General features: G+C 38.9%; 1 protein-coding gene across 3 annotated transcripts in view; it reads left to right on the top strand.

Moving 5' to 3' along the window:
* The first annotated feature begins 5,075 nt into the window (after positions 1-5,075).
* Positions 5,076-24,999, top strand: part of LOC309687714 (uncharacterized protein) — a 30,127-nt gene continuing 10,203 nt past the window's right edge. For 2 of the 3 annotated variants that reach the window (XM_082502855.1, XM_082502856.1), the window contains exons 1-10: positions 5,076-5,197; positions 7,331-7,428; positions 10,834-10,955; positions 11,153-11,211; positions 12,298-12,479; positions 13,222-14,055; positions 16,462-16,682; positions 18,132-18,200; positions 18,600-18,768; positions 23,476-23,631. In XM_082502855.1, the coding sequence (XP_082358981.1) occupies positions 5,166-5,197; positions 7,331-7,428; positions 10,834-10,955; positions 11,153-11,211; positions 12,298-12,479; positions 13,222-14,055; positions 16,462-16,682; positions 18,132-18,200; positions 18,600-18,768; positions 23,476-23,631 (1,942 nt within the window). In that variant the 5' untranslated portion in view covers positions 5,076-5,165. The remainder of the gene's footprint in view (positions 5,198-7,330; positions 7,429-10,833; positions 10,956-11,152; positions 11,212-12,297; positions 12,480-13,221; positions 14,056-16,461; positions 16,683-18,131; positions 18,201-18,599; positions 18,769-23,475; positions 23,632-24,999) is intronic. The other variant, XM_082502857.1, reaches the window with a different exon arrangement.

Consider the following 24,999-nt stretch of genomic DNA (forward strand, 5'->3'; position numbering starts at 1 on the left):
ACGTTTAACTATCCTTGCTGAAGTACCACGACCACAATTTATGGACACCTGCAGTTGTTCCGGTGTTGTGTTCAATAACAGAAGAAGAAGGAAACAAAAACAAAACACCAGCCCACTGTAATCTCCAACTAGCTACACAGTTTTGCCTCATTAATCTCTTTTATGTGACATCCCTCTGGTGATAAATACATGAACACGATAGCCTTTCATGCTGTACTGTTTAGGCCCAAATCGGCTTGATGTTTGATGGCCTGCAGTGACGTGAAAAATTAAACCTAACGTAATGAGCCTGCTTTGAAAAGGAGTAGAAAGTGCAAATATTTGTTTAAAAATGGGTATAGTACAGATACCTTAAAATTCTACTTAACTACAGTAGTGAAGTATTTGTACTTGTTACTTCCCACCTCTGTTTTCCACTAAGCAGCAAACTGTTCATTATGGTGGTCGCTTTGTCTGAAAGTGAACCAACAGTCAGCAGGAACCTGACAACCAACAGTGTCACCAGCTCAGCAAAAAAGTGCATGTTGTTCTTCAGCTAAGAGTGATGCAGCTACTTAGCTGGATACAGACATAGTGGATGAAGGTAGACAGTGGCCAGGCGAAGTGTGTGAGTCAATATTATGGATTGTGTTTGTGTGTGAAAACAACACTGACTTGGATTAAAAAGTCAGACAGCTGCCTCGTCCCTTCTATCATAGTTGTCATTTTAATGCACATCTCTGATAATGGCAGTTAAGCTTTCCTGCTCAGTTAGGTTGTGCTTGGGCATAAATAGAGGTTCTTGGAGACATTACATGTTTGTCTTCCTAGAGGATCCAGAGACTGTGACCAAGACTGGTACAAATATTTGACATCATTACCCAGAATGCAGTATGATTTAAAAACAGCAACAACTGCAACAAAATAAAAACGACGGCTGCCTTTGTGTGCAAAATTTATTAAACATTTTATCCCCGCCAAAAGACAGCTACTGTTTATTTTTTTTAATATCACATCTAAGGGGCTGGTTGTAGGCTGCAATTGTATTAACTACTCATTAAATGATCCACTAAATTGTAAGCTAATGTCCAAATCCCCCCCCCCCCCCCCCGCCCCATTTCAGATGTAAATATAAGTATCTCTTAATAGAAAAAATAAGAGCACTCATTAAACAATTTTTATGCTTATAGTTCAGTGCAGCCATTTCGCATAAGAGCATAAGAATAGAAAGAATGGCAATAAAAAATAATAACACACATCAAGGAAACAGTTAATACCCACTTAAACAAGGACACAAACACGGTGTCAGGCTTGCTTTCAGCACCACAAAGCTATTCAGAAAAGATGGAAGTGAATGAAAATCTCCAACAGATTAAACAAAAGTAACCACACATTTTTTCCAAGCAAAACCATGGCAACACCTTCAGTAATGATTTTTTTCTTTGTTTTAACTATGTTTATTACATTTTTTCCCCGAAACATTAGGCCATTTACAAAAATAAAGTAGAAATAAAATATTCCAACATCAGTGACGATTAAAAAAAGATAAGTTAAGCAAGACTCAATAAAACATAATAAAACAAAAACAGTCCCTTAAGCCCAGTCCCACTCCCACTCACTACCAGACAAGAACTATACTGGAATCAATAATTTCTGAGGCAGGAGAAAAACTAAAAACAGTCAAATATACGTACTGTATGCGAATGAATAAATAAATGTTACATCACCAACACAGAAAAGAGTACAGTTATTCAGCTATAAAAAGTTAGATAGATTTAACTCATGAATTTGACAATACTTACACAGAAATTTACATTTGTAGAAAACAAACATATAAACCCAACAAAGACAGCAATCTATTATGAATGTAGTGCCTGAAATCAGACCAGCATTCGTCAAAAAGATGTCTTTTTCTTTGGAGATTAAATGAAGCGACATGGAGATGAAGGTGGGATCTGAACTTTTTCATAAGAGAGAAATACGAATATTGCCAGCAGTCATGGCTGGTTTGATATACTGTGCCTGGTTTCTTTTGACAGGGAGGGACATCAGATATGTCCTCTAAAAGGGCTAATCTAGGTGAAGAGGGTATCTCACATCTGACAGTCCTGTATATCCTCTCTTATTGAGCACCAGTAATCTTTTAGTTTATTGCGTGTCTAAAACATGTGGATAAAGCCATCTGTTTCTTTTTTACACCTAGAGCAAAGATCAGAAGTTGATTCAGGAATGATAAGTTGAACATGTTGCATCTTACCAGCACAAAAGCTGCTGTGTCAGGGAAATCAGAGCTACACAGGAAATAAGATTTCATGGCAGAGAACAAAAACAAAAGCAAAAAAATATCTACCAACTCATCTATGGGAGTTTAAGCAGATTTGTTTTGTTTGGTTTCCAACTGCCGAACGCTTACTGACTTTTGTTAGTCACTGTGATATGTGTGTACAACAATCATTGTTCTTTTACCTCAAATGAACTTTACTATGAGGAACAGTTTCTATTTTCAGCCTTATTTCAGTTGACTTTATATTTAGAGGTCTAATATAAAGATAGATAAAGAGTTCCTGTTGCCACTAAAATGATGCATCAACAAGGGTATTGCCAAGGTTACAGCCACGCTCGTACATATGCATATTTTAGGTTTTGCTTGTCTTTGCCTTTAGAATATGAATACAGGTCAGTTCCTGCAGCACACAAAAACTCATTAACTGACCCCCTTCATTAAATTGCAGTCATCAAAAAAACCTGAAAGGTTTAGCACCATCATTCTGATTATATTTGCTATGTTAGGATATCAGAAAAACAGTTTTTTGTGAGTAGTATTTGATTTGTGCTAACACTAACACTAACCTTTATCAGTAGGAGTCTTATCATGCACAAGGGTGCTTCTTACCCTTACATCACACTGTTTGCCATCAATCCCTGTAAGTACACTGATGAAACAACTCTTCTATTGCAGATGTTAGTTAGGAGTCATGGAGAGGAGAAAAAGGTGGGAATTACTGAAGATGATAACAAAGGATTTCTACCCTCACTCCTTAAAGGAGAGTACAATGAGGAGGAGTCTGCAAGATCTTTCCAGGAGGCGCTCAAATTATGGAGGGGGAAGAATGATGGAGTCTGGATACCTGCCAGACCAGGTACACTAAATTGAACTGATTAAATTTACCCAGTGTTTTGACACTAATGATAATGAGAACATAATATTTATCTTTTATTGTTTGTTTGTTTTTCAATTTCAAAGCAGTTTTTGTTTGTAATTCACAGTCTTGGAATGGCTGCCACTGACTAGCACTCTCACCTTTCAGCAAGGTCGTCTCTGGTTCCTTTCTGTGTGGAGTTAGTATATGCTCCCTGTACCTGTGGATTTACTTTGGGTGTATCAGCTTCCACCCAAGGTCCGAATGCTTGTTAGACTAATGTTAGGTCAACTGGTGACTGTAAATTCAAAAAGTGGTATTTTGACTTGGACAGACTGCAGTGACTCTCAAACAGACTGTTAAAACTCTGTTGTACCAGAGGATAGGTGATCTGCTGGAGGGCATTTGAGTTGGTTTGCACTGGACCATACCCTGTATCTATTCTATTTCTTCTTCTCTAGTACCACCTCCTCACTTTCCACTCTTGTCAATCTCTTGCTGGGCTCGAATACTGTGCTGAAAGTTAGTTGAGGATTGAAAAGTAGCAAACTTCATTTCTGCATTAATTTAAAAGCCAGAGTGCTCTTTAAAAGTGCTTAAATGCTAAAGAAAATTATGGGGTTTTTTTTATCATGAAAAGTGGTTGTTTGAAGATTAATGCCATGTTCATCCTATCTGCCTTCACTGCTGAGCTTGTGTGTGTGTGTGTGTGTGTGTGTGTGTGTGTGTGTGTGTGTGTGTGTGTGTGTGTGTGTATGAACATGGAAGCATATGATGTTTGGTGCTTGATGGAAAAAAGTTGAGACCAGCTCAGTTTTGATTTGTCATCTGTCACACCCATGGCACACCATCTGTCGGTATCAAACTTCCAGCCTCCATTCCGTCGCAGTGACTTGTAGCTAGTTGCTCCTGCAACACACACTTCCTGCAGTGGAGTGGAATAGAATGTATGTGGAGCACTGTATAGCTTCACTACCAAGCTGCAGTGTCTAACTACGGCTATCAGATTAATGTATACACTTACATTTGTATTCAGCTTTTACCAACAAATATATTTTTTTCTCAGCTCTTTCTCTTTGCATTTTCACCTACTTCTCAGTTTTCCTGCTTTCCCTCTCCCTGTATCTGCTCTGATCTGGTCTTACAGAAAGTGCTTACCACTGCAGTAGGAGGGTAATCCATGGCTGTTGCATATTGAGATAATGAGAGGAGTGTTAGGGGTGCCCTACTCCACACCACAGCACTAATCGCCTCAGCTTTGTGTATGCGTATGTGTACACGCGCAAGTGTTCCAGGCAATTTTGTGTCTTTTCGCAGATATTGTGTATCTGCATCTGCAATAATGTTTGTGCGCTCAGGTTTATGCGGGTGTGTATTATTAGCACTATTATTCCAGGTTCTGTATATGTGTCTAGGTGTTTGTGCTTTTTATTAGACCTCCTATTTTCTCTGCTTTACTGCGTGAACAGACTCTGCTCCTCTCTCCTTTCGCTCTGCTCTGCAAATTGCTACTAGCCCCTCCAGCCCTAATTATTTCTGTCAGGCCAATGGCACCCAGGCCCAATTTAAAGCTTCCACTGAGGACTGCCAAAGTGTCTGGAGTACAATCATAACATGTCTCCTTCTTATTTCTATCTTTTATTTTCTCTCATGCGCTCACTATGTTCCTTTAGTATTTCATACATCTTTTTTCTTATTCCCACAGGGCTCTCTCCTGTCTGTTTGTGTTTTGGCACTTTTGGCATGGTGACAAGGTGTTTTCTCACTTTTTGAGGGGAGTGTGTTGAGAAGCTGCCGGATTATGTTTTCCTGCTACCTATTTTACCTTTCTGAATCTTTTTTCCTTTGGGGCATTTTTTTCCACCTCTTACATCTTAACTTTATTTTTGTTTGATGTCCCTCTCCCCATTTCCCTCCAGTATCAGTGTCAGCTATGGCGACCCAGACTGCCCTCCCTCCAGACAGAGAAGCTGAAGGACAAAGAAGAGGAGGGGGGGAGAGAGGGTTCCTGTCAAGGTGAAGTTCACAAAAAACAGCCTTACCTACATGGACAGATTGCTGCTCAAGAAGCACCGGAGGTACAGATAGAAATGTGCATGCATCACACATATAGTTAATATTCAAAACCATGTTGAGGCTTCTGTCATGAGCTTCAGGCAGTAGGTTCAGTGAAAAGTTATGCTTCTCCCCTGTTCGTTATTCCTTGCAAATGTTTTATTGTTAAGAATGATTAAGAGCTTTAAAAGCAGTATCAGCTCAAAGTTTTGGTTTTGATTTATTTATGTTATCGTGTATTTGGCAACAACTTTTAATGCTATAACCAACTGCTGTGACTTTTCCTTAAATAATGGCTAAATAAATTATAAATTTATTTAGAGTATAAATTTTATAACTAAGCTACTTGGTACATGTGCTGCCTATGATACCTATGGTACCGACGTATCATTGTCACCAGATAGATGTCTCACATGTATCTGATGACATCTCTGTTACGCAGATACAACCACACGATCGAGTTTTTACGTCAACTTGTCCTTGTAGCATCATATACACCCTTAGTTTCTTGCTGCCTCCAGTAAGGGGTCAGAGGTATACCACGCTGTGCACAAACACACACATACATAGATTTGTTATGATACTTTTTGTTACCACGGAACTTGTTTCTCTTGCTTCTCTGTGGTCTTCATAACCAGCCGATATCAGTCACCAGTGTATAAAGCAGTTTCTTACTACTTATTGTGCAGTACACCGCCTGCAGGCTTGGCTTCAGCAGGTCCCATTATTACAGCCTTTATTTAACCAGCTTCTTTTTGGGCTGAGTAGTCCACTGGAGAGCAGGTCAGGGATGAGGCAAGAAGAGTGCAGTTTCGGGCCCTCCGACTGCCTGAGCAGGAACGCTCTAAGTCCCCAGCTGTAGCAGCCTTTAACTGTGGAATAGACCAGAGAGCCAATCTAGAGTGCAATAAGCCTGCAGCGGTGATGGTGGCAGAGCTTAATGGAGAGACAAAGAGACTGGCTGGTAGAAAGAAAGTCGAGGTTGAATTTTAACAAGCTTCAATAATAATGGGAAAAAGACTGAAGGAAGGAAGGAGTTTAGTGGTGGAAAGAGCTTTAAAGAATTCACTAGAAGTGCTCAGCTATATTAGAGTCATAACTCTACCATCTTGGTAGATTTGTGCATGGCCTGCAGGTTACAGAAAGCAAGCTTGTGACCGGGGGGGTGCGTCAGTTTGATTTCCTGAGCTGGCTAGGCGGTGTGGTCAGGGTAAGTGAATGCTCGTTCTTCCATCAGCTGCCAGAGTCAAAGTATCTGTGATCAAAGCACTGAACCCTGAAATAAAAGTCTGCACAGACTTATATAGAACTGACATCTGAACTGACCCTCACCTGCATTTACTGGCTGGTTTAACTGTGCTAGATGATTGCAAAATTTAAGACCTGAGCCTGGCTTGATGTAAGATTTATTGCAATCCCAAAAAGTAGCTTTAAAGCACTTTTACATTGTCAAAGTACAAAAGAAAAAGAAATATTTCATACACCATATTATCTTTATGCACCATCAGGCAGTTTGGTCCAGGCTTTCTTATTTTGTATAATTTAAAATAGGGTGATAATGACAAAACCATTAGATTATTAGTTCATACATAAAAAAAGAGAAAATCATTTTTAGAGATCATCTGCAGGAACACTTTATCAGGGCTGGTCACTGCTGATCACTTGGTTGAAGGCTTTCTCCTCTATCTTTATTTTTTTTTTTTTACTGCTCTCTAGCGAAAGCTTAAATGTGCAAACAGCCTAAGGCTAGTAAGTGAGGCTACATCATGTGAAGTACTGTACTGTTTGCAAGAAGAAGAGAGCTAGCTTGCTCCATGGAGGACTAAGGAGAGGCAAACAGTGTTCAGGATTAAATAAAGTAATCTACAAAGTCTGCCGCACATTTCCTGCAGTGGGAAGTTGGGGTATTAGTGTGTGTTTTTTCCTTTTTTAAAAAAAATCAGAATGCAGCAGGCTGATTTCACAAAACATAAGGGAATAGTGTGTTGGACATATGTAGGTATGCATCTGTCAATCATTCAGCAACAGAATGAGGTGATAAAGGGAAAGAGGAAAACATGACACTTAATAAGTTACTTAAATTGTTACTTAAATTACTTTTTCTGGCTGGGGTCTATCCTTATTCACTGTTCTAAATATGATTTCTGTGTTTTCAGAACACCAGTTGAAATATACCCATCATCTCAGGCCGTCTCTGCAGATCAAAAATGTCTGCCTGCTACAACCGCTGAGGAGACTCCAAGCAGTATTAATGGTAATAAACATGCTAATATGTAACTGCATAAAGAAGTACATCTGTAAGCCTATGAACATCTTTTGACAAACAAATGAGGGACACAATCATACTATGTTCAGAATTGTGTATTTTCTGCTGTACACATCACTTTTCTGAAATACATCCCAGAACCAGGCTCTCTACCAAACAAATAAACAGCTCAGGACTGAGTAGTTTGACAGATAACACAAGTGCAAATCTACACACACTCCAAACACACACTTATACAGAAACACACAATGGCAAAATCTTTCCCTCTCAATGGGTCAGACGTATCAGTACCTGCCCATCCAACTGTGGCACTGTGACGGGTAATCACTGGCTGTGATTGTGTGGGCAGAGGGCTGTTAGAGGTGGCTCAAGCCTGACAGGGTAAGGAATGGGGTGAGGGGGAAGTCAGCCTGTAGTGTGGAGCACACGATCTGGAGCTCATCAGTCAGTACTAGTGTCCTGACTTTTTGCCCCCAGCTGAGGCTGAAAGGAGACATATACCAAGATTAACTCTCCCCTTCCAAACCTCTGGACTCGGAGGCTGTCAACTGCCTCTCATCATATCAATCAAGATTCACTCTAAACCTGACCTGGTTAGGATCTGCTAGTCCTTGCTTTCCCCCCTTTCCGAATAGCTGTCTATCTCAAATCTTTCTTCAGTCAAAATTTCCTGTGTTTACAGCAGTAATGATTGATAAGAAAAAGTGACTCAAATTCTCTTTAAATGTGTTTAATAACAAGAGTGCATTTCAGAAATAAATATGTCAGCATCTCTCTGCTGTGCCCACATAGTGATTCTTACAACAACGTACATTCTTACTATCAAAATAACCCAGAACAATTTATTTTGAAGGAGAACCTGATTGCACACCTTATTTGTTGCTAGACAGGAACTGCCCTTACTTTATAATGCTTAGAAAGCTATTAGAGGACCAGGTCAGGTCTTGGTGTTTATGACCCTGAGAGTTTAGTTGTTTATTTTAAAGGGGATTACACCACTGTATCCAAGTGGTTTTAACTGTGGCTACAAATTGTCTATTTGACAATGCCCTGCCCTTGAATAAACTTCCCAAACAGAAGGTTTCTTAACCTCCTTTATCCCAGAGCTCACTTTTTTGTGCTTTTTTTAATCAAAAATGAAGCCAAATAGTTGATAATTTTCATATAAAAGAATAGCATTGACTGCATATCCCTTTATTGAATGTATGAAATCATAATAAACCAATACAAACTCAGTTATGCCTCAACAAAACTGCACATTAAAGCCAAAGACCTTCTAGAAACATGTCTGGCAGCCTTTTAGCCATCTTGATATGATTCTAGGACTTTTGAAACAGCGTATATACATTTTACTTTAGATAAGCTTTAACCCGTTCACGCATAGTGGTCACTACAGTGGACAGCTATTCAAAGGCTGTTCTTGTATTTGTGTCAGTGTTGATAGTAAACATGCACAAAAACCACTACATCTGACACTGATGTATCACTCCATACCCTGCCGCCCACTCAAAATGTATGTTGTCCACCTAAGTGGACATGTAAAAAACTCTTTGAAAAGTCCATGTTTAAAAAATGAAGTTCAAAAATCTTTTTTGTTCATGCCTAAAGATGAATAAAAAGTCCTAATTGAGGTTGCCATAATTCACGCATGAAAGGGTTAATTTCAGTGGTCGTTTCGACCACAAGTATTTTGTAGCCTTTGCCCAAAATGACGTTTTAAAAAGCTTTTTCTTCCTGAATGTCTTTGCCCTCAGATTTCAATTGAATGCCATGTAAATGTTAGTCAACTGGAGTTATTGATGTGAAAATACATGCACTTATTTTACAGGACTGTTCTTATGTAAACTTTATTTTGTTTTGATGCGCTGTTGTAGGAAATGATACAGAGCTTTCAAGATCTACACTTACATATTGATAGACTTAGATTTGCACATTTATTTACAGCTCTTACCTGCTTGTAATAGAGAGTCAAACAACTCATTATTCCTTCATCATTTCCATACTCTCAAATCAGTGAAGTGCTAATTATATTCTAACTCCTTTTATAATATAAAACAGTTATTAAAATAATAAAACAGTTATTCATACTACAGCTTTCATTTCTCTACTCACAATTTAATAATTAATACTTTGTTTCGGTTATATGCAGATGTGAGGAAGACAGCAGTGTTTTTTCTCCTTTTCTTTTTGGGAAATGTCGAGCTGTTTAGCAGCTGATAAACTATTCCTTCCACCTGCTTCAAACTTTTCTAATGCATGCAAATTACAACAGGTTGCAGAATCTCTCCTCCTCTCCTGTCTTTGAATATAAAAGGGAGGGCATTGTGTGTGTCCATGAATAATAAAAGCTGTTTTCTGGCGGCATGTTGGGAGCGCCCCCTTCTTTTAAATTCTCATTTTCGTGAGCTGTCAAACCCATGTGGTGATGTGATAGAAGAATTGTTAGTGAGGGAGAGAAGAAGAAGGCAGAACAGCATCATTAGCAAGAGTGAAAGAATGGCAAATTAACTGATAGGAAAGGAAATTTCATGTATATTCATGTGCCAATTGTGTTGGTCATGATAGGATAACAGTGTAACATGGTATACTGTTTTGTATGTTGCATAAATAGCCATATAAACGGTAATAGCTTGTAAATATTTGCTTGACATTAAAACCTGTCCCAGAGATAGTAGACTATTACAAATGTCTGGTGTCATTTTTTGAATGGGAAAGTAGTTTCCTTAGCAGTGAGAGCATTACTCAGCTCCTGCTGTGTCAGCAACATAGGAAGACCTAAGTGTTCACCTGTATCACTGGGGCCTCCTTTACATGTAGGAAGAGATTAGAAATGAAATGCTGGTATCATGTTATCATGGCACGTTCATCAACACGTTGCTGATGATACTTCTTCATGCCTATGGCTATATGTTTATGGTTGTAGCCATTCTGCCAAAATCAGACAGTCAGATACTTTCTGCTCTTTGCAGTTGACAGAAAGAACACTTTGTATCCATCATTAGTCATTCTCTAGCTCACTTGCATGACTGCCAAAGCCAAACTTTAGGAGACAAGCTAACTGCCAAAAACTGAGAGTTAACCTGGGAGTTGAGTTTTGGCCTGGTCTGTAACCGATGCTTAAGACAATCTGTACATTTAATAGTAAATTCTCTGTCAGTGCAAATGATGAATAATAAATGGCTTGCACTTTAAGTGACTAGAAATCTACTAGTACAGAAAAAAATCACCTTTTATATTTATGTTCATCTAGAAGTAGCTTTATAAGTAAAAAGTATAAGCTGTAACAAAGCAGAAAGAAAAGCAACTGATTCTTCAGGTCACACCATCAACAACATATCAGAAAGCACGGCTCTGTCTCTTTTTGTTTTCTTTTGATTGTGTGTGTGTGCGTAGCTGAGGAGGAGGATTTTCGCCACTACTGTGCATCACTGTTTGCTGTCCCTGTCAGCATGGGTGGACCTGAGCCACAGGTTACTACACCTGAGTCATGCCTCCGCATTGAAGTCCTGGATGAGGTGAGAATAACTGGAGTATTTTATTTTAAAGGATTACACCTCAGTGACCACATGTCTACACATGACAAACAAGGAAAAATAAAGACAAAAACTTAACACCTGTGCACATGACTTTACAACACTAACATATTTGTTCTTTCTCTTTTTTTCCCGTCTAAATCATGTGTCACAACACTGATCTCATTTGTTGTCCACAGACAAGCAGAGACAGGAGGGGACTCAGTGCTGCTGAAAAGAAGGCAGACAACAGCCCAGAGTAAGGCTCAAAGAAAAAAAAGAAAATGTAACATTCTACAGGAACCATCATCACTAAATAATAGTTGTTTAAGCTTACTAATTATTTTGTAAATGTTATTGGTCGGTTAGTTATCAACTTGTTGTAAATGTTTATTAAATACATTGTAGTACAGAAGCATTGTTTGGATGGCTAAAAATGAAAATGTTGTGGAAGCTGATAGAAGTCATCAAAGATTGTGACAGTAAAGGTCGTTACACATCTACTGTAGCGCGTTTTGCGAAAAAACAACACGAAATTCTGAATTTTCTGGAGCCGAGCTTACCTTGTAACGTGTATCAGAGTTTTTACAGCAAATTCGTCCTCAGAAAACACACGGAAAGAAAATGAAACCAACATCAAGCGATGATGAGCTGGTCCTGATGTTTCTAAACTAGAAAAGGAAGAAAAAGAGATACTGGGTTCATACAATTCTCAGGAGAAGGCAGCAGCGGGCAGAATTTCATGGTTTGATCCAGGAGTTGAAGCTGTATCACTGCTGCATTCAAGATTTTCAGGATGTCAGTGGTGCAGTTTGAACTCTTGTTAGTTAGAGTTGTGTGCAGGTCTGAGGGAGAGAAAGCATTTAAGAGAGCCGATTGACCTGGAGCATGTCCAGCTGTGTGTCTGAGGTAAAATAGTATATTTTTTACTTCTATATTATTCTATATGCAGTACTGTTGTGTGTTTTAAAGTCAAATGCAGTAGTCTGATTGTTCAGATCTGATTGTTTTGATCAGAAAAATACAAAAAACGGAAATGGTACAGATTCGTCAAGTGAATTTATGTGCTTGCTGTGAACAGCTGCATTTAACGCATGAAATAGTTATTTCATGAAATATTTTTACTGATTTTAAACGTCTGGTGCGTAAAGGCCTTAACTGTTAATTTACTAGCAGGAATATCATTACACAACATGTAACAGGAAACACTGGAGCAAAGTCAATTAAGGTTTTTGCAAAAATGTTAATTATTTAATTATTAAAACATATGAGTGCTGTTTGTGTCTCTCTGATTGACTTTTAAAAATGGACATAGATTCACAAATTTTCTCTATTCATCACTCAGGGTCCATACTGTTCAGTGGATTTCACAGAAAGGAAACTCGGTGGTGCCCAAAACAGCCCTACTAAATGATGGATCCTTAAGAGTCGGCCCTTCTTCGCCTGTTGCACCACTACAGTCCAGACTAGTTCAGAAGCTCAAACCATCTAAGCCTCAGACATCACAAGCTGGGCCCTCGATTAAATGTGAGCTCTCTATTTTGCAGCGAAAGAGTAAATGACATGCTTTTTTAATCTGTATCAGACTGTAGAAGCCAGCAAGTTTTCTTTTAGATGTAGGTCACTTTTACATTAATATTTCTCACTTTATTCAGTTCTGACACACATACATAGACATACATAGAAAGGAAAGCATAGTACATCTGCAATTCCCCAGGTATTAGGCAGTAGGGGATTGCAGTGACACTCTGTTGTGTTGAAATGTGGCTGTGAAGGCAGAGAAAAAAAGGACATCTGTTTCAAAACTGCACTGAGGTTTTTCACAGCCTCCTGTATATTCCCTCATATTGTCATATGCGTGGCCCGCTGCTGTCTGTGATACTCTTTCTCTCTCTGCAAACCCTCTCCACACATTCCCTGCGCTCCTGGATGTGGACAGGGTCTCTCTTGTTAAAATCTTTGTCCATGTCAGCCAAAAGCCTGTGCAGATTATTGGAATTCTGTTTTCTCAGGTGTTTCTTTGTTTGTATATGTCCATTAATGCTGCAGTTCAGACTTGTGCAATTTGGAAGTGGTGCATAAATATTAATACACTGATCTAGTAAAGTAAGGAGACTGGAGCTCTGCATTCAAGCATAGTGATGCTGTTCTGTCTGAAAATCCTGAACAACAACCTTTTTTTCTTTAAGCCATGCTTATGAAACATTATCTGAACTCATGCTTACAAAAGCAACCAATGCACTGAATGTTATTTGTATCTTTTACACAGCACATCTATCTAAAAACAAGCTGTCAACATGCCCCACTGCTGAGAATCCAACAGTTTCAGAGTCGTCAATCAAGACATCACCTGCAAAGTCACCTCGCCAATCTCCCCAATCAACAGCTGACTGTGGAGCACCACAACATATCTCCTTGTTACCACATTCCCAGCTTAAAGCTCCCAAATCTTCAGCTGATGTTTCAGTTACGACTAGTAGCAGGTCGCCAATCTCAGATGAGCATCTCTCCCCTCCTCCATCCATATCATTTCCCCTTAGGTCTACTTTCACAGTTTCATCATCCAGCTCTACTGACTCAACCTTATTGCCCAAAGTGAACCATCCGGCCCCATTAGAGAAATGCTCGGACTCAGCTCTCTTGCCAGATCAACCCCAATCTTCCCGGTTATTTGTAGAGCCTATTTCCTCCCCAAAGATTTGTGAATCACCAAGAAGCAATCTGATGTCCCCAAAGGAATCCCAGTATTTCTTATGTGACCCAGAATCTCTTCTATCAGATAATCAACTCCAGTTGCCTTTGTCCCCTAAGACTACAAGTGCACACTCACCAGCAAAATACTTGGAACCAGCTCAATCACAAATAAGTGCTGTGGCTTCAGAAACCCTGTCAAAGTTATCTCTATTTGATGCGACCCCTCCAGATGAACACTCTACATATAGGTCAACTCAAACATTTGAGGACGCTCCAGTTATTAGGTCTGTTGAAACAGAGTCAACTCAGTCACAGGATACAAATTATATCCCATCATCATCTCTCTTAAAAGTCACCCAAAATAACGTTCTTCCTGTTAAAGTGGATGAAGAAGAGAGGTTATCAGTAGGTAAGTGAAGTGCAGTAATGTGCCCACTCTGGTATTTATCTTTGTGTGTGCCTGTGGGCGTACTGATGGTGATGAGCAACAATTAGACCCAATATTTACTTTGTTTTTGTAATGAAAGTCTTGTTAATGGGTGCTAAATTAACTATTTATTAAGAGTGGTTTGTCTTAAACTGCTTTTGTGTGATTACATTACATTGTTAGAAATCTTTGTTACAAATAGATGGACTCACAATGTGACTGATAAAAGCTTCTTTGTTACTGTCAAAGACAAAACAGTTGGTGAAAACAGTCTTTGTGTGGTTTCAGCTCATCTTCAGTTCTCTCACATGCTTATCATGTCATGTCACTTTTGTTTTTATTCTTGCAGCTATAAATTAACTTGGCAAACTACTCCGCGGTGATCTGTCTGGCTTTAACTACAGATCTACTCTAGATTCACTCTAACAAAATGCAGATGAGATGAGAGATTTAATTGTTACCTTATCTTGTGAAGAAGAATTGCCAATTTACACCTCATACAATTAACAACTCTTAGATCATATGATATGACATTTCCACCTCAGCTTTAATGGCCAAGGAGGGTTTGGTACAAGGTCACTCGCTAACAAGGTTGAAAAGCAGAGGTAAAGGGCATGCGTAACAAATACTTTCCAAATAACCGGGTAATAGAGGTTAGAAACTGTTTCGAGCAAGTAATAATTACATAGTCTGATATTTCTGTTAGTAGTTTAAAGTCTGCCTGAATGCAAAGGCAAATACATCTCTATATGCCCTACTTCCTAAATATTCTTTCCACTGCATAGCTACAATTTGTACATAGAGAATACTTCTATTATGAAGTCTATTTCTCATAAATTGATTTGATACATTTTGCATTTCAAGGCATTTGCTGAGATTTCTCGAGACCAGACAATAATGTCTGGGGAGTCAAATTTGGATCACAAATAGGAGAAAGAAAATAGGAGAAAGAAATGTCCATGTTTATGGATGGGGAAGCACAGGTCTTTGCAGTAAAGTGATTCCTAATAGAACACTTTGTCATGCCACAGTTTGAACACAATTCTCACTGGTCAGGCAGTTTATATGAATAAACTGCTTGTGGATCTTAGCAGTAATGGCTTTCTTTTATTCCACTGGGCTGTCAAAGCCAATTTAGATCCAGCCATAAAAAGTGTTCTTTTTCTTTTTATTAGTATTGATTAATGTTTAGTTTTTAAGTAAATACCTGACATAAAGCTAGAACAGACAGGAAGGTAATTACGCAGCAGAGAATTGCCCTTCCCTCTTAGAGTACTTTCAGTGAACTTCATAGTTAATGTCATGCATCTCAATGTGTACAGATGTATGCCCAAAACAAATGGTTGGAAAGATAGGAACAGACTTTATTTGCTGTGTACATTTATATGAATATCACTAAACATTTAGTACTACTACTAGCCAATTAACTCTTGTAACTGAACAATCAAAGATTTGTGCTCAAAGGAGTATTTTGAGCTGTGTGGGAGTATTTACACAGCTCAAAAGTAAAGTATTTATTTGAGTTTTTTCCTTACTCTTTTTGTTTGGGTCTATTTGCGTACACATTACGGTCCCAGTCCTGAATGTGTATGTAATGGTTATGGTTTGCTAAGTGCAGTTTTATTCAGAAAAAAACATTACTAAAAGACTTTGAATTTGACTAAAGTCTGGGCTGTAAGTTCATAATGGCTTGTTCTGTCAGATCTGTTCCTGGTATTACTTTTAGTTTTCACACCTGCCTGTTCATCCATCTCCTCTGTGCTTTCCTCTTGGATCCTTCTGCCACTTACTGTAGCTTCTCAGCTGGTGTAACTCTAAAAGCTTGCTTCTTCAGCTTATTAAAGCTTTAAGGCCCTTTCATATGAAACATGATAAAGGCACCCTTGTGTTCTGAGACCCATTCTTTTCTATGGTTTGCACCATACATAGCCAAGTTTCCTGCTGCATGGAACAAAGTACAGTTCAAGTGCACCAGCTGGGCACATGTGCATGCCGTTGTCACCGCAACATAGCGTGACATACGTTCATGTGGCCCATAGAAATGCAAAATTAATGTATACGTAAAGACTATGAGTGCTCTTAAAAATGACATATTACAACCAGAATGCAGCAGCCAGAGCAGTGCCATGTGAAAGGGCTGTTGTAGTTTTCATTGCATCATAGAGATGAAAATCCTGCTGCTGTGGTTTGAGTCATAATAAACAGTTTTTAGTCCAACATTGTTTGGATGACAATAATTCTGTAATAATACTAATAATAATAATGCCATAGCATTTTAGATCAAAGTCAACAATCATAGTCTATGAAACAACAAACAACTTATTGTAATCATAACTTAAAATAAACCTTTCATTCTCTAAACATGTATTCCTGGATTTTCGCCTGAAGACAGTGGCGATGATATGTCCAGTGATAGCCTGGGTCTGGATCCACTTGAAGAAGATACTTCAGATGAAGATTCACAGATGCAAGGGCGTTTAATGAGAGGGAGCTCCAGAGAAGAGAATCCTGCCATATCTCATCTAGAAGATTCCTTTGTTCCTGCAGAGACAGAAACAACAAAAGACATGCAGGCTGATAAGTCAGAAGAGCTGCCAGAACTATCCATGGTAACATATTACTGTATTCCCAGTTGCTTTTGGTTCTTGAAAGAGGGAGCCTTGGATTACAGAGCTGTCATTGCATTATTTTCTCTGAATCAGTCTTCTCCTAATGAAGGAATATTATGCAAATTGCAAATGGCTGAACTTCGTAAGTGGCTGCCAAATTGACAATCAGGAACGAATACAAAAGAGATTTGTCTTTATTGCTGGTGTAACTTGAACCTTAACCTATTAACTTTTTAACCATTCTATTTGCGACCATTGTTTCTGTGTGACTCATTTAAATTGTCCAATAATGACCTTAACTGAGACATTTTTCAGCCACAATATTAAGTGAGAAGTTTTTGATGCAGAGGTGCATATCTCTCATTTTAGCCGCACAGAGATTTTTACTGCACAAAATGAGTAATCTTGTATGACCTCCTTTGCTTCGCATAAGTGGTTCATTGCTGACAAATAACTGATTGAATTAACAAATGAGTCATTCTAGTCATCCACTGAACTTTATCTGGGAAATATCTTGAAGCTGAGTAATAAAACTTTTTGAAGTTCATTACACTAGACATAATCACTGCACTGAATGAGAAGGCTTCAGCGACATACAGTTAGAGTTTCTTATTGTAGCTGACCTGATCTATTAGATAACATTTGTATCACACTAATTACTTTACATTATTCATCTATAGCTCAGAGACATCTAAAGCTGTGGTGTTAAAGGTGCAAACCATTGAGGGAAGAAAAGAGTAACAGAGTGGATTAAAAAGGCAGTGCTTGAATGGTCCCAAATGACTTATCAGCCATTTAATGGTATGAATCCTTTATACTGTGACAGAGGAATGAAAAAAAAATAAGGAGGGTAGTGCTTTATTAAAAAGCTGGAATAAAATGAGGCTCATGATTGTAAAGGTGGTGGTTATCTGTGGCCTCTGGACCTGAATCAAACTGCTCATAAAATGATTAGATGGTATTTCTGTCTTTTTCTCACTCCCTCTCTCTGGACCCACCTCTTTGGTCCTCTGTGTATGTTTTTCTCTCTGTCTCTTTCCTTTGTTCAATCTTTTTCTTTCCTTCTGCCCTTTTCTTTTCTTTTAACTTTACTAACAGTTGGCTAGTTTTATAGTTCAGGCAGCTAGTCATCATCCTTCTTATTATGAGGAGCTATTGGTCTGCACAAAGAGATCTCAAGGTTTTTTTTCTTCCTTTTTGCAGCACACTATCATTGTATTTGGTCTCTTGCTGTTTCTTTGTGTTGTGTTGCCTCTCCTTTCTTTTACCCCGTCTTCCTCTTGTCATTCTCCATCCTTGCTCATTTCTTGCTCTGTGTGGCACTATTCCCACATGCCTTTCTTTCTATACTCTCCCAGCCCATCTGCAATGTCTTGCAAGGCTAGCATGCTAATGCATCAGATCTAATCTTATCTAAACAGAGCTTCCACATTTTCTTCTGTCTCACAGGACGACACTTGCAAAGGGACGACAGCGAACCCACCACACTATTGTGAGATGCTCTCGCCAGCTCCAAGGGTTAATTAAAAATCAATTCATCAAGTTTGGATGAGAGAGGGAACAGTAGCTAGCTCATTTATATGTATTTGCACATTCTAAACAGAAAAATACAAATTTAACATGCTTACCTAGCTTGAAGTTAAATTAATATTGTTTGCTCTCTTGTTTTATCTTTTTGGACTGATTCAGGAAGGACTGTATTCACAGATAGTTTTAAGAGCAAGCTTTTATTTTGTATTCCACTGTACGTTACTCTCTTTCCATGTCTCTGCGTGTATCAACTTACTATCTCATCCTAACATGACCTGTTTTTTCTCACTGTTTTCATTTTGTCATTCCCCTTTTTACTGCTTCCCCCCTTCCTCCTTCCATCCCCCCTTCTCCTGTGTTCCTCCATCTGTTTGTGTATACCCTCAGGTAATGCACAACCAGAGTGCTGGGTCTGGATCAGAGCATTTCTGTGATCTGCATGGGTTTTCGCCTCTAGGTTTGGATATGATTGCCGGTCAACCAGAGACACCAGAACATGCACACTGTGACCCACTTCACACATGCCAGTCTCCACCGCGTGATTCAGACCCAACAGGTAGGTTAAAAAGGGAAAGTCTTTTAATGTGTATGAATAGTGTGCTTGAGATTTTATGCTTCAATTTCTTCAATTGCCATCCTGTTTTTCCTTTAAACGACATCAGAAAGTGTGGTTGCTGCTATTGTGCTTCATGAGATTAGATTGTGAAGATTACCTCTGTGTCCAGCTTTTGCCTGGAGATACTTTCCAATTTGCGAGCGTTATTCATGTCACTAAGGCCTCATAATAGGATTTAGAACAAATATGTAAAAATGTAGAGCTTACAAGACACACGAAAATGAGTTTTAAACCCAGAGGAGTGCTGGCTGCTTGGTGAAAAACGAGAGATTGGGGACAACACTGATAATTTACTGCTGGTGGGTCCAAAGGGAGCTTTCCTGTGATGCCGTTTTGTTTTGTGTTGTATGTGAGTGTGTGCAAGCCTTTGCTTTCAAATGCTTTGTAACCTCTGTGCTTCTTTCTACCTATATTTAGCTCCTCACTTTTCTTAACTTTAGGAAAACACAGGCTCACGCCTAATTCTACCTGCCTAAAATGTCGATATTTCATCACAAAAGACTCACAAGTCACAAAGTAGTAATAAAGCCTGCATCCTTGACACATCACAGAAATTTTACTTTAGTTTAAGAGGAACTTTAAAACACAGAAAGCTAAAAAAGGTTACGTATTGTGATAATGTTACATCCAAATGAAATTAAAGTGTATGATCCTGTTCAAATACACACATCAGCCACAATATTAAAACTACTGACAAGTGAAGTGATCATCTCTTGTATTTTTTGACAATGTATTTTCCTGCTGGGGTACTATGGAACTGGGTATTTATGTAGTTGTTACTGTAACATGTATCCCACCCACCTTAGAACTGTTGGGCCCCTCACAATGACATCAATACACACCGGCATTGGCCTCCAGCAGGACAATGTGGCTCATCACACTAGAAAAACTCTCCCATAATCACTCAAGGAACACAGTGATGGTCATGGCATTGATTCATCAGATTCTACACCAACAGAGGTAACAAACCACAACCCAGAGGAACCAAATTATCGTCTGCCAGTGTAATGATGCAAGACTCTGTAGGATACCCCAAGACCTCCCCTTAACAGGACAGAGGTGTTTTGGTGGAACCAAGACAATCTACTGAGTATTAATCAGGTGGTTTTAATATTGTGGCTAACTAGTTATGGTTGCATAGTCATGGTATGCAGTAAGGTTTGTATGTAATAGTATATTACTTATTACCTATCGCTGTCATTTGCCTTTGGGAGACGATGTGGACTTTTATCTCCTGCTTTTGGTGTTTATTTCTTGTTTGTTACACCTTCCCTTCTGTAACAAAATGGCTTTAAGAATGTTGCACATTAACTGCAGGTGGTAGACCATGCTGTAGCCACTGAGAAAACTGCCTTCTGAGCGTAGCATTAATGTTCTATTTGTGATTGCAAAATGGACATTTGAAATGCTTCAAAACTAATAATTTGTAAATTGGATATGTGTTTATGCCCCTCGCACTGAACATCATAACATATGGAAGTCTAGCAGCCACATATAGTACTTGAATGCCATTTATCAAATCACATAGTTCTTAGTATAGCGTTAAATGAATAGGGTTGACGGTGAGAGACTCCCACAAGGGCACCGCTAGCCTCCTCGCACCATGCAGCCAACCTCTCGTCAAATCCCGCTCTGTCTCTGCCACCATCGTTAAACCTCCAAAGTTAATGAGAGAGAAAGGTTAGAAAGGAGGAATATCACCTTGACAACACTTCACACTCATTTATGTCCTTCCATCCCTCCATCTGTCTATTCTGTTTTTATCTTCTTTCCTTTTTTTCGTTGGCAAGACTGCAATCCAACAGGTTTTATATGTCTGCTGCTCTACAGTTTCACCCTGCTGTCCCTTTTTCCGTACTCCCTGTCACCTCATCAGTCAGAAAATTAGGTTGTTAGTGTGCAGTTTCTGTCAAAATGTGCATCGAGTCCAACAAAAGGAAAGACAGAGAGAGTCAGGCAGGCAAATAGGAAGGATAATGACCCACACACATATGCGCGCACACACGCACGCACACCACACATGTAGAATGGTCCCTTTAAATCTATGTGTGTTTTCCAAACTAGCTTCAGCCTTTTCCATTTTCTTTCGAGATGACAAACTGTTATGCGACTGCTCGCCCTTTCCCTCTTATTTATTTTCAGCTGATTTTGAGTAGTAAGTATGTTCTCCAGTCAGTAGTATTAATCAATTAATTAATTAGCTGACCACAGGAGAGAGAGCTGAAAACAGCAGTAATTGCATTGCAGCTGTCAGGACTGGTTGAGCAGCTTGTTAAGCAATATTTGTTTAGTACAGTTTCTGCTGATAAATAGACAAATGGATTATTTTATCAAATTAATTTACTTGAATTAATCTATATAAGTCACTTAGGCTAATAGATTATGTTATCTCCTTACAGCCGTGTGTGTGTGTTTCTTTTTACCTTGTTTTGTCAGCTCTGTTAACTTGAATGAGTATTTAAATCTGCAGAAGCCTTTGAAGGGGCTCATTCGTGTGTATGTGACAATATTTGTGGAATAACATCTCATAAAAATCCTAAAATTGATTCAGCATCCTTTTGTTATTATGAACTACTATTAAGTACCTTTGAAATACCACATTTTATGAACTATTGATGATTACAGTGATTTGTATACTTAACAAATACAGTGTAAAATAGTTTTACTTTAATTATCAAACAAAAATGAAATAAATATTTGTATTTTGTTTTGTCATCTTGCAAGTTTTATAGTCTGCTGCATTCATATTCAGTCATAGCCAAAATGTTTTTCCATGTGGTAGTGCTGTAGAAAGGTCACAAACTAGACTTAGATAGCGAAGAAAATCCATTGCAGTTTCCAATTGCCTGCTATATGTCCAACTGATAGCAGCGTGACAGTGAATGATCTGTCTCTTTGTATTTTGTACATTTTGGATCCAGATATTCTGAGTCCTTTTTAAAAGCATGTAAAGGACAATATCAGAATGTGAAAGTGTGAGATGATATATTTTTTTAAAGAGCAACTGCAAGAGAACAAGAAGTATGCATTTTTATGAATCCAATATACAGGGAGTGCAGAATTATTAGGCAAGTTGTATTTTTGAGGAATAATGTTATTATTGAACAACAACCATGTTCTCAGTGAACCCAAAGAACTCATTAATATCAAAGCTGAATGTTTTTGGAAGTAGTTTTTAGTTTGTTTTTAGTTTTAGCTATTTTAGGGGGATATCTGTGTGTGCAGGTGACTATTACTGTGCATAATTATTAGGCAACTTAACAAAAAACAAATATATACCCATTTCAATTATTTATTTTCACCAGTGAAACCAATATAACATCTCCACATTCACAAATATACATTTCTGACATTCAAAAACAAAACAAAAACAAATCAGCGACCAATATAGCCACCTTTCTTTGCAAGGACACTCAAAAGCCTGCCATCCATGGATTCTGTCAGTGTTTTGATCTGTTCACCATCAACATTGCGTGCAGCAGCAGCCACAGCCTCCCAGACACTGTTCAGAGAGGTGTACTGTTTTCCCTCCTTGTAAATCTCACATTTGATGATGGACCACAGGTTCTCAATGGGGTTCAGATCAGGTGAACAAGGTGGCCATGTCATTAGTTTTTCTTCTTTTATACCCTTTCTTGCCAGCCACGCTGTGGAGTACTTGGACGCGTGTGATGGAGCATTGTCCTGCATGAAAATCATGTTTTTCTTGAAGGATGCAGACTTCTTCCTGTACCACTGCTTGAAGAAGGTGTCTTCCAGAAACTGGCAGTAGGACTGGGAGTTGAGCTTGACTCCATCCTCAACCCGAAAAGGCCCCACAAGCTCATCTTTGATGATACCAGCCCAAACCAGTACTCCACCTCCACCTTGCTGGCGTCTGAGTCGGACTGGAGTTCTCTGCCCTTTACCAATCCAGCCACGGGCCCATCAAGACTCACTCTCATTTCATCAGTCCATAAAACCTTAGAAAAATCAGTCTTGAGATATTTCTTGGCCCAGTCTTGACGTTTCAGCTTGTGTGTCTTGTTCAGTGGTGGTCGTCTTTCAGCCTTTCTTACCTTGGCCATGTCTCTGAGTATTGCACACCTTGTGCTTTTGGGCACTCCAGTGATGTTGCAGCTCTGAAATATGGCCAAACTGGTGGCAAGTGGCATCTTGGCAACTGCACGCTTGACTTTTCTCAGTTCATGGGCAGTTATTTTGCGGCTTGGTTTTTCCACATGCTTCTTGCGACCCTGTTGACTATTTTGAATGAAACGCTTGATTGTTCGATGATCACGCTTCAGAAGCTGCTGCATCCCTCTGCAAGATATCTCACTATTTTTGACTTTTCTGAGCCTGTCAAGTCCTTCTTTTGACCCATTTTGCCAAAGGAAAGGATGTTGCCTAATAATTATGCACACCTGATATAGGGTGTTGATGTCATTAGACCACACCCCTTCTCATTACAGAGATGCACATCACCTAATATGCTTAATTGGTAGTAGGCTTTCGAGCCTATACAGCTTGGAGTAAGACAACATGCATGAAGAGGATGATGTGGGCAAAATACTCATTTGCCTAATAATTCTGCACTCCCTGTATGCATGGCTGTTCTGGGTGAGGTGTGCTATGACCCGTCTTTAACTTTTCCTTTAACTCATTTAGGGTTACAAAGTTATGGGTTAAGCAGCAGCTTCAGAGCTTTAAATGAGGAACACCTGGTTTTCGGTGTGATGAAGGACAACCACAGGCAGCCAACTGGAATTCAGATTCACTCATCCAGGACAGGAGAAGTATCAGCAGATGAACTGGGAACATCTGGTGAGTGGAAGTGTATTTGCGCTGTCATGAGTGCTTGTGAGTATTTTGTTTGTGTCTATGTGAAGATTTTCAGGTACACAGAGTTCTTTGTGCTTTTTATTTATTTACACACACAGAATTCTATTGTGGACACAATTAATACACTATATCTCTGCATATAGAAACACTATTTCAATGTTTGTGCTGGTTGTGAACAGACATATTATCCACTTATACTGAGCACGTACACATGCAGGACTGTGGGTTGATCCAGGAATACATCCTTTCATACAGATACACGAAACAGTGCATTAATCTCTTTATGCTGATGCATATTTGCACACATAGAAACCTGAAAGACCAGAGAGTAAATTGTTTTATTCAGTGAGATTTCTAATTCCCTCTCGGTGTTGATCAGTTCTCTGTATTATTTTGCCTAACTCACTTCTTTCCATGTTGTCAAAGTATTTAAACCTGCTTTCATAAGTCTTTTTTAAAATTAATCTTATCCAAGAGTTCCAACTCTTGAGGCCCACATAAGCTACACTCAATTAATAGTCTTGTCAGATTGAATGCTTAAACTTAAGTTGGAGGAGTACGTTAGTTAAAAACAATAAATAAAAACAACTTTGAAACATATTTAACTATTCTATCAAAATGAGTGTGCAACATTTTTTCTGTATTTTTAATTCACAAGGGAACCTAAGCACTGATGTTTCGGCAAGTTCCCTCTCAGAGTGCTTCCTTGTGCTGTTTTGTCAGTGTGCCGCTCCAATGTGCTGTCTGACAGCACACAGAAGAAGGCTTCTCGCCAAAACATCTGTGCTTTGGCTCCCTTGTGCCATTAATTAATGTTTTAAAATAGCATTGTGCCCCTGAGCATGTTTGTAAGTGGGGAACTCTTTTTAAAGTTCACAGCATTTGGTTTCCTTTTTTCCCCTCCATACTTTACTGTAGTGTGTTCCATACAGCAGTTATACCTACAGTACAATTATAATAATATATCACATGAAAAAGATGCATATGTTAGGTATTACATCTCAATTTGTCTTAAGGCTATTAACATATCCCACATACAGTCCATGCAGAATGGAATTATTCAAATCTGACCTTCCAAAGGAACGCTTGAGTGATATCAAAGAGTCTTCTTCATTTTACACTTCATACATTTTAAATCTGGCACAGAGATTTATCAGTAGCAGAAATCTAAATATGTGTGCGCCATCTCCTTAAAATTGAAATAAATCGAGTCTAGAGGTATGTGTGTGTCCACATGCGTTAGAAGCACTCCCCTGCATGCATCATTCTTCCCATGCTGCTTAGTTTGACAGTGCAGGTGGTTGTGAAGCACTAAGTGGAGGTTCTGTGCCAGTTGAAAGACAGAGGCAG

Source organism: Aulonocara stuartgranti, assembly GCF_965226115.1.
Source record: "Aulonocara stuartgranti genome assembly, chromosome: 14".
Classification (NCBI taxonomy): domain Eukaryota; kingdom Metazoa; phylum Chordata; class Actinopteri; order Cichliformes; family Cichlidae; genus Aulonocara; species Aulonocara stuartgranti.